This window comes from Tamandua tetradactyla, chromosome X (assembly GCF_023851605.1).
Source record: "Tamandua tetradactyla isolate mTamTet1 chromosome X, mTamTet1.pri, whole genome shotgun sequence".
Classification (NCBI taxonomy): domain Eukaryota; kingdom Metazoa; phylum Chordata; class Mammalia; order Pilosa; family Myrmecophagidae; genus Tamandua; species Tamandua tetradactyla.
In genome coordinates this window covers 23260866-23274766 of record NC_135353.1, presented here as the reverse complement: position 1 = coordinate 23274766, position 13901 = coordinate 23260866, and the positions used below count along the sequence as shown (strand labels likewise).

The following is a 13901-nucleotide window of genomic DNA, read 5'->3' as shown; positions in this document are numbered from 1 at the left end:
TTATTAAAAAAAAATTAACACATTTAGAAATCATTCCATTCTACATATGCAATCAGTGATTCTTAATATCATCACATAGATGTATGATCATCATTTCTTAGTACATTTTCATCTGATGCTCTTTTTATCTACCTTGTCAACAGACAGGTAGAACATATGGAATAAAAATAAATAATAGGGGCAACAAATGTTAAAATAAATTTAGTAGATTGAAATGCTAGTGATCAATGAAAGGGAGGGGAAAGGGGTATGGTATATATAAATTTTTTTTCTGTTTTCGTTTTATTTCTTTGTCTGAATAGATGCAAATGTTCCAAGAAATGATCATGATGATGAATATGCAACTATGTGATAATACTGTGAACTACTGATTACATATGTAGAAGGGAATGATCAAAATAGGAATGTTTGCATTTGGTGTTTTTTGGTATTTAAAAAAATAAAATTAAAAAAAAAGAATTATGCGTTGCAAAAAAAAAAAAAGTGTCAGTGGCTGAGAGATTTCAAACAGAGTTGGGAGGTTATCCTGGGGGTTATTCTTACACATTATATAGAGATCCCCTTTTTAGATTAAGGTGTTTTAGGCTAGAGGGAAGTGCCTGAAACCGTACAGCTGTGTTCCAGTGGCCACATTTCTTGAAGATGATTATATAATGATATAGCTTTCGCAATGTGACTTTTGATTGTGAAAAAAATAAATTGAGAAAAGGAAAAGATGAAAACCTTTGTCATAAAATCTGAAAATGAAATATATAATGCATAAATTTATAGAAAGCATACAATTTCCAAAATTATAATAGGTTAATTTAAAGTGTTAATGATCCTACAATACAGAAAAATGAACATGTTATTTAAATCAAGGCTCACAGTAAAAATTCTTACGCAAACCAGTATATTTCTACCAAATTTTTTAGGAAGATAATCACTGCTCTCTGACTACTGAAGAGAATAAAAAAGGACTCAGAAACTCATGTTATGAAGTCAAACGAACCATGATACCAATATCGGATAAAAATATCACATGAATTTAGAAGCAAGTATCTTTAAATGTATTAGAAAAATAAATCCAGCACTGCATAAAGAGATAATAAATCATAGTGTATTTGGGTTTATTTCAGAAATGTAAGGTGATTTAACATTAAAAACTTAATCCATATAAAAACATCCTTTTACCATCAATTTTCAGATGGTAATTAATATTTTAAAATTTCAACTTATATGTGAGATGTGTGAGATGAAAGCAAAAAATGTTTATTTCGTACAAAAAAACCACCCTTTTAATTTATACAATAGAATAAAAGAGAATAATTATACGATGATCTCGTTACGTGTGTAGAAATGATTTGGTAAAATGCAATATCCATTCATGATATTTTAAAACATTAAAAAATTTTAATAATTATAGATTCAAAGCAATTTGCAAAAGTAGTAGAGAGGTCTCATTTACCTCTCATGCAGTTTTTCCCAGTGGTTACTTTTTACATCACTGTGGTATAATCTCAAAAGGAGAAAATTAATATTAGTATAATATCTGGATATAGTTCTATACATCTTATCACCTGTAGATTTATGTAACAATCAATGCACAACTACTTTATCATTACAAAGATTTCCCTCATGCTACCTTTTTATAGCCATGTCCTCTGCCCACCATCCCTGGTCACCATCCTTGATCACCATGAATTTGTTCTCATCTCTATAATTTTGTCATTTTGATAATGTTATATAAATAGAATCATACAGTGCATGATTTTAGACATTGGCTTACTTCGCTTAACATAATATACCTGACATCCTCCCAACTTGTTGCACTTATCAGTATATGTTCCTTTGACTTGCTGAGTATTATTCCATGGTATGAATGTACTAAAATTTGTTTAATCATTGAATGACATTTTGATTGTTTCCAATTTTTGGCTATTACACATAAAGCAGCTATGAAAATACATGTACAGCTTTTCGTGTGAACAAAAGTTTGCAATTCTCTGGGATAAATGCTAAAGCACGGGTCATATGCTAATTTCATGTTCCATTTTATAAGACACTACAGAATTATTTTCCAGGGTAGCTATCCGTTTTACATTCCTACCAGCAATGTACAAGTGATCTAGTTCCTTTACATCCTCACCAGCATTTGATCTTGCCCCTATTTTCTACATGTTTTAGCTATTCTAATAAGTGTGTAGCCATATCTTATTGTGGTTTTAACTTCTCTAATGGCCAGCGATGCATGTATTTGTTTTCCATTTATCTTTCTTGTTTAAATGTATTTTCATGTCTTTTGGTCATTTTCTAATTTATTTTTTTATCTGTTGAATTTCAAATATTCTTTGTATATTCTGATACAATAGATAAAGGTAGGTATTTTAGGTATTGTCAGATAGGTAACAAAGTATTTTCTTCCTGTCAGTAGCTTGTCTCTTCAACCTTTTGACAGGGTCTTTTTTTTTCAGAGCAAAAGTTTTAATTTTGATGAAATAAAATTCATCAATTTTTCTAAATTGAAAAATTAAATAAGTAAATAAAACATCTCATATTAGATTGTGGCAGAAAATGATAGAAAATAATCTGACATATAAGTAACTGAACATAAACAAAATTCGGAATCAGAACCACAAGAAGGCAAGCTGTACCACAAGAATGTCTGTGATGACATTTTGATTCATTTTACTAATCACAATGAATAATGACCATAACATTTTTGTCAGAAGCAAACGGGGTAGGATATACTCTGAAAAGGTAAAGTGGAATAGATAATGAAGAGCAAAAAAATGACAGGAGCAATGCATTAGGAGCTTTCCATTATCAGTAACTTCTTGTTACCCACAGGCACATTAACTCTGTATATAATCTGTAAGTGAGAAAGTCCATATAAACATGAAGATTTGTTTTATTTTATTAACAATCTTTATTTACCTAATTAAAAGCTGAAGGACAGTTCAATGTCATTCTTCCATATTGTAGGAAAAGAGGAGTACAGAGTAGGAAACTTTCTCCCTTGATATTATTTAAGTGTTTCTATACTTTTCAAATCCAGGAGTTTTTACATTTCTGGGACACGGCATTTAAATACAGGTCAAGTAACCCATAGCTTCAAAATCTAGCAACTACCAAAGTTAGCTATCGCATCCTATAAATTACCTATTACCCAGATAACTACACTACCATGATGGAAGTCATAAAATAAACGCGCAACATAAAAGGCTAGGGAAAATCACTAACTTCTAACTATTGATTCAAAGTAATTTTTGTGCCTAAATGCAACAAGTTAAATGATAACACTTTCAGGATTTTTACCAAATGCCTCTTACCTGAAAAATCTTTTCCAGGGGTGGATAGCGAAGCAGCACTCTTGCTCCTAGCAAGTGATGCTTTTGTTGGGATGAGTAGACGATTGATTAAATTGGTCTCCTGAGGACTCACGTACGTGCGACGGACTAAATGATTAGAACAAATAAAAAAGGATTCAATCTGAGGTCTCACAGATAAATGCAAAGCAAGAAAGAGCAACATGAACTGCTGCAAATGATAGCTTTCCAAGCTTATAAATAGAGACAATGAGAGAACCACATAATACAACAGGATTGAACACTGCCATGTGGTCGATGTATCTGTCCTTTACTTAAGAGGTTTCTACCTGCAAGGTTAAGGAAGAGATTGCCTGAATAAAGGTGACAAGGACATAGCATACTGCATTATCCCAAAATGAAGCAATCTGGGTAATATATTTAACAGATCCATACCTCACTGCATGGATTCTCTATGGAGGAAATCACATAAAGAGAAAATGTAGTACATGACACGTTTAAAACTGATTTTGAATTTCTGTGATTCAGTATTATTTTACACAAATTCCTACAGATTTATATGCCACTGATGATTATACTTGTCAAATTCACTGCCTAAAGTTCCAAGGGATTGATGAAATTCATTTGTTAAAAGTGAGTTTTGCCCCTAGAAGGAGCTGAGACTCAGCATCAGGGGATTGAGAAAACTTTCTTGACCAAAAGGGGAAAGAATGAAATGAGACAAAATAAGTGTCAATGGCTAAAGAGATTCCATACAGAGTCAAGAGGTTAACCTGGAGGTTACTCTTACATGTTAAATAGATATCACCTTGTTAGTCAAGATGTAGTGGAGATGAACACCATAAGTACACGGAACCTTGAGCAGGAAATGAGATTTTGTGGGTTTGTCCTGAGTTATGCCCTGATAAATCTCAGTGTGATCTGAACAGTGAATAAAAAAGTATTTGCAAAGTCCCCTTCGGGGAATGGTGAGAGAGGGGAAAAATTCAACTTCCCCAAGTTGAATTCTTGATATTCTCACAAGCAGTGTGGACAACCAAAGCTATAGGCTGAGCCCTCAGTCTTGGGGTTTGTTCATATGAAACAACCCCACAAAGGATAGGTCAAGCCTACTTAAAATTAGGCCTGAGAGTCACCCACAAGAGAACCTCTTTTGATGCTTAGATGTGGCCTCTCTCTCCAGCCAACACAACAAGCAAACTCACCACCCTCCCCCTGTCTACGTGGGACATGACTCCCAGGGGTATCGACCTTCCTGACAATGTGGGACAGAAATCCTAGAATGAGCTCAGACTCAGCATCAAGGAACTGAGAAAAATCCCCCTAGAATGAGCTGAGACTCAGCATCAAGGGATTGAGAAAATCTTTTCGACCAAAACGGGGAAGAGTGAAATGAGACACTGTCAATGGCTGAGAGATTCCAGAGTCAAGAGGTTATCCTGGAGGTTATTCTTACGCATTAAGGAGATATCACCTTGCTATTCAAGATGTAATGGAGAGGCTGAAGGGAACTGCCTGAAAATGTAGAACTGTGTCCCATGTTTCTTGAAGATAATTGTGTAATAATATAGCTTTCACAATGTGACTATGTGATTGTGAAAACCTTGGTTCTGATGCTGCTTTTATCTGCCTTGTCAACAGACGAGTAGAACATATGGAATAAAAATAAATAATAGGGAGAACAAATGTCAAAAAAATTTAGTTTGAAACGCTAGTTAGTGATCAATGGAAGGAAGGCGTAAGGGGTATGGTATATATGAATTTTTTTGTTTTCTTTTTATTTCTTTTTCTGAATAGATACAAGTGCTCCAAGAAATGATCATGATGAGGAATATGCAACTATGTGATGATACTGTGAATTACTGATTATATATGCAGAACGGAATGATCAAAATAAGAAAGCTTGCATTAAAAAAAAGTGAGTTTTGTCTTAAATACCATCCTCCAGTAAACGTTATTGTTGATAAAAGAATTCCTGTAACAATAGCATTTGTTGTAATAGGATTTGACCCGAATCAACTAAGTTGAGAGTATATTAAAATGCTTCTTTATTTAAAGTATTTTCTTTTGAACTTCAGCCCCTTGCCCCCTGCCATGAAACTGCCCTTTTAAACAAGTTTGTTGCTTCCTTTTTATAAACCAAACTGTTGTTTGCATAAGACTCTTTTTTTTTTTTTTTTACATGGACAGGCACCGGGAATCGAACCCGGGTCCTCGGGCATGGCAGGCAAGCACTCTTATCTGCTAAACCACCATGGCCTGCCCTGCATAAGACTCTTAACAACCCTGTTTGAAAGGGCAATGTTGGGGTCAGGGGGAGGTGGTGTTCAAAAGTAAATACATTAAATAAAGATGCACTTTATTAATAAATCTGAAATTTTGTGTGCTATAATTAGCAGTGCAAAGAAGCCCAAACAGCAAAGCTTTGGAAGTTGAAAATGTGGCCAGTAACTTAGAACTCCTAAATGTAAACTGATGAAAAGTAAACAAGAAATACTTAAGTGCTCCTCCAGTCCAAATCTAACTATATTAACATTATGTGATTTACTCCCTCAGGTTCATTACAGACCCCTTGCTCAGATTATGTCTCAATATAAATACCTCATCTAGAAACAGACTTTTCTGATTTTATGTAATGAACATGATACCAAAGCCCGTTTTTTAGTTAAAGAAGGGATATTTTGGCTTCCAATTGTAGGAGTGACTTTTCAAGCAACTCAATCTTGCCATAAACATACCTCTTTTAAACCCCCATGTAAGATTTGTATTTAGAAATGACTAACCAGGTGGCTTTTCTTCTTTCTCCTTTTGTTCCAGCTCAATACTTGAATGCAGCTTACCGTCTTTTCTATTCAGAGATGAGCTTCTCTTCTTTTCTATTTTTTCTAAAGATGAAGTACAAAGGAACATCATTTTTCACAAACTAAATGTTATTTCAGGAGTGAACCACTCCTTTTCTTAGTATTTTTTTATCATCTCTACCCTTGCTTGTACGAATTTGTTTAATCTCAGATTTTATGCAGAGACTCTCCATACTCAGTAATGTAATAATTGCCTCATTTCAGCGGGCAACATACTATAACTTTAAGCAAGTTATTTCACAAAGTATTTTCCACACCTACCTTCTTGTATTAAAAACGAGTAAAGCAATCAATCATTTGAAATGTTACTTGGGATTGCTCCTTCAGTGCAGTTTAATTATTACCTTGAAAGTTATCTCCTGCCCCTTCTCTTTGTATGTCTCATTAATATGATAAGTAGACATATTAATGAAGCATACTAGTGTTTGCTCATTGTTCTTTAACCTCATTACTCTTTAAGTTACCTAAAATAAAATTATTTAGAAAACGTTAAAAATTAAAGGGGAAAAAATACAATATCAAAGTTCCCAATTTAGGAATATACAAACCTTTAGTTTTAAATACAATTCATGATGCCTACTACTAAAATAATATATATGTCAGTTATAAGCAGTATTACATGTTGGCTAAGAATAGTGAGGACAGTCTATCTAAAGAATACTTTCTCTCTTGGAAATTAAATTACATATTGGCATAGCAGCATTATTTACAAATACCAAGAGATGGAAACAGCCAAAACATCCATCAATAGATGGGTGGCTAAACAAACTGTGGTATGTACATGGAGTGGAATATTATGCAGCTGTAAGACAGAATAAAGTTATGAAGTATGTAACAACATGGATGGACCTTAAGGACATTATGCTGAGTGAGATTAGCCAGAAACAAAAGGACAGATACTGTATGGGCTCACTGATATGAACTGACATTAGTGAATAAACTTGGAGAATTTCGTTGGTAACAGAGAAAGACCATCAGGAGATAGAAATAGGGTAAGATATTACATAATTGGAACTGAAGGGATATGGATTGTGCAAGAGAACTGAATGTAAAAATTCAGAAATGGACAGCACAATACTACCTAACTGCAACACAATTATGTTAAAACACTGAATGAAGCTGAATGTGAGAATGATAGAGGGAAGAGCGCTGGGGGCACAAATGAAATAAGAAAGAAAGATAGATGATAAAGATTGAGATGGTATAATCTAGGATTGCCTAGAGTGTATAATGACAGTGACTAAATGTACAAATTTAAAAAATGTTTTTGCATGAGGAGGAACAAAGGATTGTCATTACTGCAGGGTGCTAAAAACAGATGGTTATTAATATTTTAAAATTTCAACTTACGTGTGAGACTAAAGCAAAAAATGTTTATTTGGTACAAAATTTATATTTTGACTAGTGCATTTCCTAATATAACTTATATAGATAGCTTGGTTGAGCAACATAAGTACATGGAACCTTGGGTAGGACATGAGATTTTGTTGGTTTGTCCAGAGTGATGCACCGATGAGTCCCAGAGTGATTTGATCAGTGAGCGGAAAAGTATTTGCAAAGTCCCCTTTGGGGAATGGTGAGAACAGGGGAAAATTCAACCTCCCCAAGTTGAATTCTTGATATCCTCACAGGCGGTATGGACAGCTAGAGCTGTAGGCTGGGCCCCCAATCTTAGGGTTTGCTCATATGAAACTTAACCCCAAAAAGGATAGGTCAAGCCTGCTTGGAATTAGGCCTAAGAGTCACCCCCAAGAGGACCTCTTTTGTTGCTCAGATGTGGCCTCTCTCTCCAGCCAACATGACGAGCAGTCTCACCACCCTCCCCCTCTCTGCGTGGAACATGACTCCCAGGGGTGTGGACCTTCCTGGCAACGTGGGACACAGATCCTGGAATGAGCTGAGATTCAGCATCAAGGGACTGAGAAAAACCCTAGAATGAGCTGAGAATTAACATCAAGGGATTGAGAGAACCTTCTCGACCAAAGGGAGAAGAATGAAATGAGACAAAGTGTCAATGGCTGAGAGATTCCAAACAGAGTAGAGAGGTTATCCTGGAGGTTATTCTTATGCATTAAGTAGATATCACCTTATTGTTCAAGATGTAGCGGAGAGACTGGAGGGAACTGCCTGAAAATATAGAGCTGTGTTCCAGTAGCCATGTTTCTTGATGATGACTGAACAATGATATAGCTTTCACAATGAGACTCTGTGAATGTGAAAACCTTGTGTTTGATGCTCCTTTTAGCTACTATATCAACAGAAGAGTAGAACATATGGAATAAAAATAAATAATAGGGGGAACAAATTTTAAAATAAATTCAGTTTGAAATAGTGGTAAATGAAAGTGAGGGGTAAGGGGTATGATACATATAGTTTTTTTTTTACTCTATTATCATTTTATTTCTTTCTGTTGTCTTTTTATTTCTTTTTCTAAATCGATGCAAATGTACTAAGAAATGATGAATATGCAACTATGTGATGATATTAAGAATTACTGATTATATATGTACAATGGAATGATTTCCAAATGTTTTGTTTTTTTTTTAATTAATAAAAAAACTGATATAGGGAATATATGAGAAACCCACAGCTAATATCGTCCTCAATGGGGAAAAATTGAAAACTTTCCCCCTAAAGATCAGGAACAAGACAAGGATGTCCACTATTACCACTGATATTCAACATTGTATTGGAAGTTCTAGCCAGAGCAATTAGACAAGAAAAAGAAATACAAGGCATCAAAATTGGAAAGGAAGAAGTAAAACTATCACTGTTTGCAGATGATATGATACTATATGTAGAAAACCCTGAAAAATCCACAGCAAAACTACTAGAGCTAAGAAATGAGTACAGCAAAGTGGCAGGTTACAAAATCAACATTCAAAAATCTGTAGTGTTTCTATACACTAGCAATGAACAATCTGAGGGGGAAATCAAGAAACGAATTCCATTTACAATTGCAACTAAAAGAATAAAATACTTAGGAATAAATTTAACTAAAGAGACAAAAGACCTTGTGCTGGTTTGAAAGGAAGTATGCCCCCTAAGAAAAGCCATGTTTTAATATGGATCCCATTTCTTAAAGGTAGAATAGTCTCTATTCAATGCTGTGTATTTGGGACTATGATGGGATCATCTCCCTGGTTGATGAGATTTAGTTAAGAATGGTTGTTAAACTGGATTAGGGGATGACATGTCTCCACCCATCTGAGTGGGTCTTGATTAGTTTCTGAAGTCCTATAAAAGAGGAAACATTTTGGAGAATGAGAGACTCAGAGAGACTCAGAGAGAGCAGAGAATGCTGCAGCACCACGAAGCAGAGAGTCCACCAGCCAGCGACCTTTGGAGATGAAGAAGGAAAACGCCTCCCGGGGAGCTTCATGAAACAGGAAGCCAGGAGACAAAGCTAGCAGATGATACCGTATTCGCCATGTGCCTGTCCAGCCAAGAGAGGAGCCCTGACTGCGTTCATCATGTGCCTTTCCAGATGAGAGAGAAACCCTGAACTTCATCGGCCTTCTTGAACCAAGGTATCTTTCCCTGGATGCCTTTGATTGGACTTTTCTATAGACTTGTTTTAATTCTCGGCCTTAGAACTGTAAACTAGCAACTCATTAAATTCCCCTTGTTAAAAGCCATTCCGTTTCTGGTATATTGCATTCCAGCAGCTAGCAAACTAGAACAGACCTATACAAAGAGAACTACAAGAAACTGTTAAAAGGGCGGGCCGCGGTGGCTCAGCGGGCAAAGTGCTTGCCTGCTATGCCGGAGGACCTCGGTTCGATTCCCGGCCCCAGCCCATGTAACAAAAACGGAGAAACAGAATACAATAAAACAAGAAAATGTTTAAAAATGTTTCCCTTTCTTCCTTCCTTCCTTCCTTCTATCCTTCCTTCCTTCTCTCTGTCTTTCCTTAAAAAAAAAAAAAAAAAAAAGAAACTGTTAAAAGAAATCACAGAAGACCTAAATAGATGGAAGGGCATACCATGTTCATGGATTGGAAGACTAAATATAGTTAAGATGTCAATTCTACCTAAATTGATTTACAGATTTAACGCAATACCAATCAAAATCCCAACAACTTACTTTTCAGAAATAGAAAAACCAATAAGCAAATTTATCTGGAAGGGCAGGGTGCCCTGAATTGCTAAAAGTATCTTGAGGAAAAAAAACGATGCTGGAGGTCTCACACTGCCTGACTTTAAGGCATATTATGAAGCCACAGTGGTCAAAACAGCATGGTACTGGCATAAAGATAGATGTGTTGACCAGTGGAATAGAATAGAGTGTTCAGACATAGACCCTCTCATCTATGGACATTTGATCTTTGATAAGGAGGTCAAGCCAACTCACCTGGGACAGAAAAGTCTGTTCAATAAATGGTGCCTAGAGAACTGGATATCCATATGCAAAAGAATGAAAGAAGACCCGTATCTCACACCCTATACAAAAGTTAACTCAAAATGTATCAAAGATCCAAACATCAGGTCTAAGACCATAAAACAGTTAGAGGAAAATGTAGGGAAATACCTTATAAATCTTATAATTGGAGGCAGTTTTATAGACCTTACACCTAAAGCAAGAGCACTGAAGAAAGAAAGAAAGAAATGGGAACTCCTCAAAATTAAACACTTCTGTGCATCAAAGAACTTCATCAAGAAAGTAAAATGACAGCCTACACAATTGGAGACAATATTTGGAAACGACACATCAAATAAAGGTCTAGTATCCAGAATTTATAAAGAGATTGTTCAACTCAAGAACAAAAAGACAGCCAACCCAATTACAAAATGGGAAAAAGGCTTGAACAGACACTTCTCAGAAGAGGAAATACAAATGGCCAAAAGGCACATGAAGAGATGCTCAACATCCCTGGCCATTAGAGAAATGCAAATCAAAACCACAATGAGATATCATCTCACACCCACCAGAATGGCCATTATCAACAAAACAGAAAATGACAAGTGCTGGAGAGGATGTGGAGAAAGACGCACACTTACTCACTGTTGGTGGGAGTGTCAAATGGTGCAACCATTGTGGAATGCAGTTTGGCTGTTCCTCAAAAAGCTGAATATAGAATTGCCACATGACCCAGCAATACCATTGCTAGGTATCTACTCAGAGGACATAAGGGCAAAGACACAAACGGACATTTGCACACCAATGTTTAGAGCAGCATTATTTACAATTGCAAGGAGATGGAAACAAACAAAATGTCCATCAACAGAAGAGTGGCTAAACAAACTGTGGTATATACATATGATGGAATATTATGCAGCTTTAAAACAGAATAAAGTTATAAAGTATGTAACAACATGGATGGACCTTGAGAACATTATGCTGAGTGAGACTAGCCAAAAACTAAAGGACAAATACTGTACGGTTTCATTGATATGAACTGACATTAGTGAATAAACTTGGAATATTCCGTTGGTAACAGAGACCATCAGGAGACAGAAATAGGGTAAGATAGTGGGTAATTGGAGCCGAAGGGATACAGACTGTGCAATAGGACTGGATACAAAAACTCAGAAATGGACAGCACAATACTACCTAACTGTACTGTAATTATGTTAAAACACTGAATGAAGCTGCATGTGAGAATGATAGAGGGAGGAGGGCTGGGGACATAAATGAAATCAGAAAGAAAGATAGATGTTAAAGATTGAGATGGTATAATCTAGGAATGCCTAGAGTGTATAATAATAGTGAAATGTACAAGGTACAATTTTAAAAATGTTTTTGCATGAGGAAGAACAAAGGAATGTCATTATTGCAGGGTACTGAAAATAGATGGCAATTAATATTTTAAAATGTCACCTTCTGTGTAAGACCAAAGCAAAAAATGTTTATTAGTTACAAAATTTATATTTTGACTAGTACATTTCCTAATATAACTTATGTAGATAGTTTGATTGAACACCGTAAGTACTTGGAATCTCAGGTAGGACATGAGATTTTGCTGGTTTGTCCAGAGTGATGCCCCGATGAATCCCAGAGTGATTCAATCAGTGAGTGGAAAAGTCTCTGCACAGCCCCCTTTGGGGAGCGGTGAGAACAGGGAGAAATTCAGCTTCCCCGAGTTGAATTCTTGAATTCTCACAAGCAGTGTGGACAACCAAAGCTATAGGCTGAGCCCCCAGTCTTGGGGTTTGTTCATATGAAACTTAACCCCGCAAAGGACAGGTCAAGTCTACCTAAAATTTAGGCCTAAGAGTCACCCTTAAGAGAGCCTCTTTTGTTGTTCAGATGTGGCCCCTCTCTCCAGCCAATATGACGAGCAGTCTCACCACCCTACCCCTCTCTATGTGGGACATGACTCCCAGGGGTGTGGACCTTCCTGGCAACGTGGGACAGAGATCTTGGAATGAATGGAGACTCAACATCATGGGATTGAGAAAAACCCTAGTATGAGCTGACACTTAGCATCAAGGGATTGAGAAAACCTTCTCAACCAAAAGGGGGAAGAGGGAAATGAGACAAAGTGTCAATGGCTGAGAGATTCCAAACAGAGTCGAGAGGTTATCCTGGAGGTTATTCTTATGCATTAAGTAGATATCACCTTGTTATTCAAGATGGAATGGAGAGGCTGGAGGGAATTGCCTGAAAATGTAGAGCTGTGTTCCAGTAGCCATGTTTCTTGATGATGATTGAACAATGATATAGCTTTCACAATGAGACTCTGTGAATGTGAAAACCTTATGTCTGATGCTCCTTTTAGCTACTATATCAACAGAAAAGTAGAACATATGGAATAAAAATAAATAATAGGGGGAACAGATGTTAAAATAAATTCAGTTTGAAATAGTGGTAGATGAAGGCGAGGTGTAAGGGGTATGGTACGTATAGTTTTTTTTTTCTCTGTTGTCATTTTGTTTCTTTTTCCGTTGTCTTTTTATTTCTTTTTCTGAATTGATGCAAATGTACTAAGAAATGATGAATGTGCAACTATGTGGTGATATTGGGAATTGCTGATTATATATGTAGAATGGAATGATTTCTAAATGTTTTGTTAATTTTTTTTTAATTAATAAAAAAAAAGATGTAATAGAGAGGCTGGAGGGAACTGCCTGAAAATGTAGAGCTGTGTTCCAGTAGCCATGTTTCTTGAGGATGATTGAATAATGATACAGCTGTCACAATGTGAATGTGTGATTGTGAAAACCTTGTGTCTGATGCTCCTTTTATCTACCTTGTGAACAAAGGAGTAGAACATATGGAATAAAAATAAATAATTGGGGGAACAAATGCTAAAATAAATTTAGTTTAAATGCTAGTGATCAATGAAAGCGAGGGGTAAGGGGTATGGTAGGTATAATTTTTTTTTTCTTTCCTGTGTTCGTTTTATTTCTTTTTCTATTGTCTTTTTATTCCTTTTTCTGAATTAATGCAAATGTTCTAAGAAATGATGAATATGCAACTAAGTGATGATACTGTGAATTACTGATTATGTATGTTGTTTTATTTCGTTTTATTTTTTTAATTGACAAATAAAAAAATTTTAAAAATCAAATATATTATGGGAAAAAATAAAAATCTCTTTCTCATCAACCACTTGTACAATTAGCATTTAATATATTACAGCAAAAAAAAAGTTTTACTGTACTGGAATTTTATAGTAATCAGCATCGCTTAAAAAAAGTCAAGACACCTAATCATGAGAAAAATATTTTTTCTCATCCAAACTATAATTTTGCATCTTTTAATTAAGAACGCATAAAAGTGGCATTTC

At 35.6% G+C, this 13901-nt stretch overlaps 1 protein-coding gene across 8 annotated transcripts in view; it reads right to left on the bottom strand.

Annotated features, from left to right (window-relative positions):
• Positions 1–13901, bottom strand: part of MAP7D3 (MAP7 domain containing 3) — an 82177-nt gene that overhangs the window by 27429 nt on the left and 40847 nt on the right. For all 8 annotated transcript variants that reach the window (XM_077144766.1, XM_077144767.1, XM_077144761.1 and 5 more), the window contains 2 exons: positions 6092–6193; positions 3312–3437 (listed from right to left, as the gene is read on the bottom strand). In XM_077144766.1, coding sequence (XP_077000881.1) covers positions 3312–3437; positions 6092–6193 — 228 coding nt within the window. The remainder of the gene's footprint in view (positions 1–3311; positions 3438–6091; positions 6194–13901) is intronic.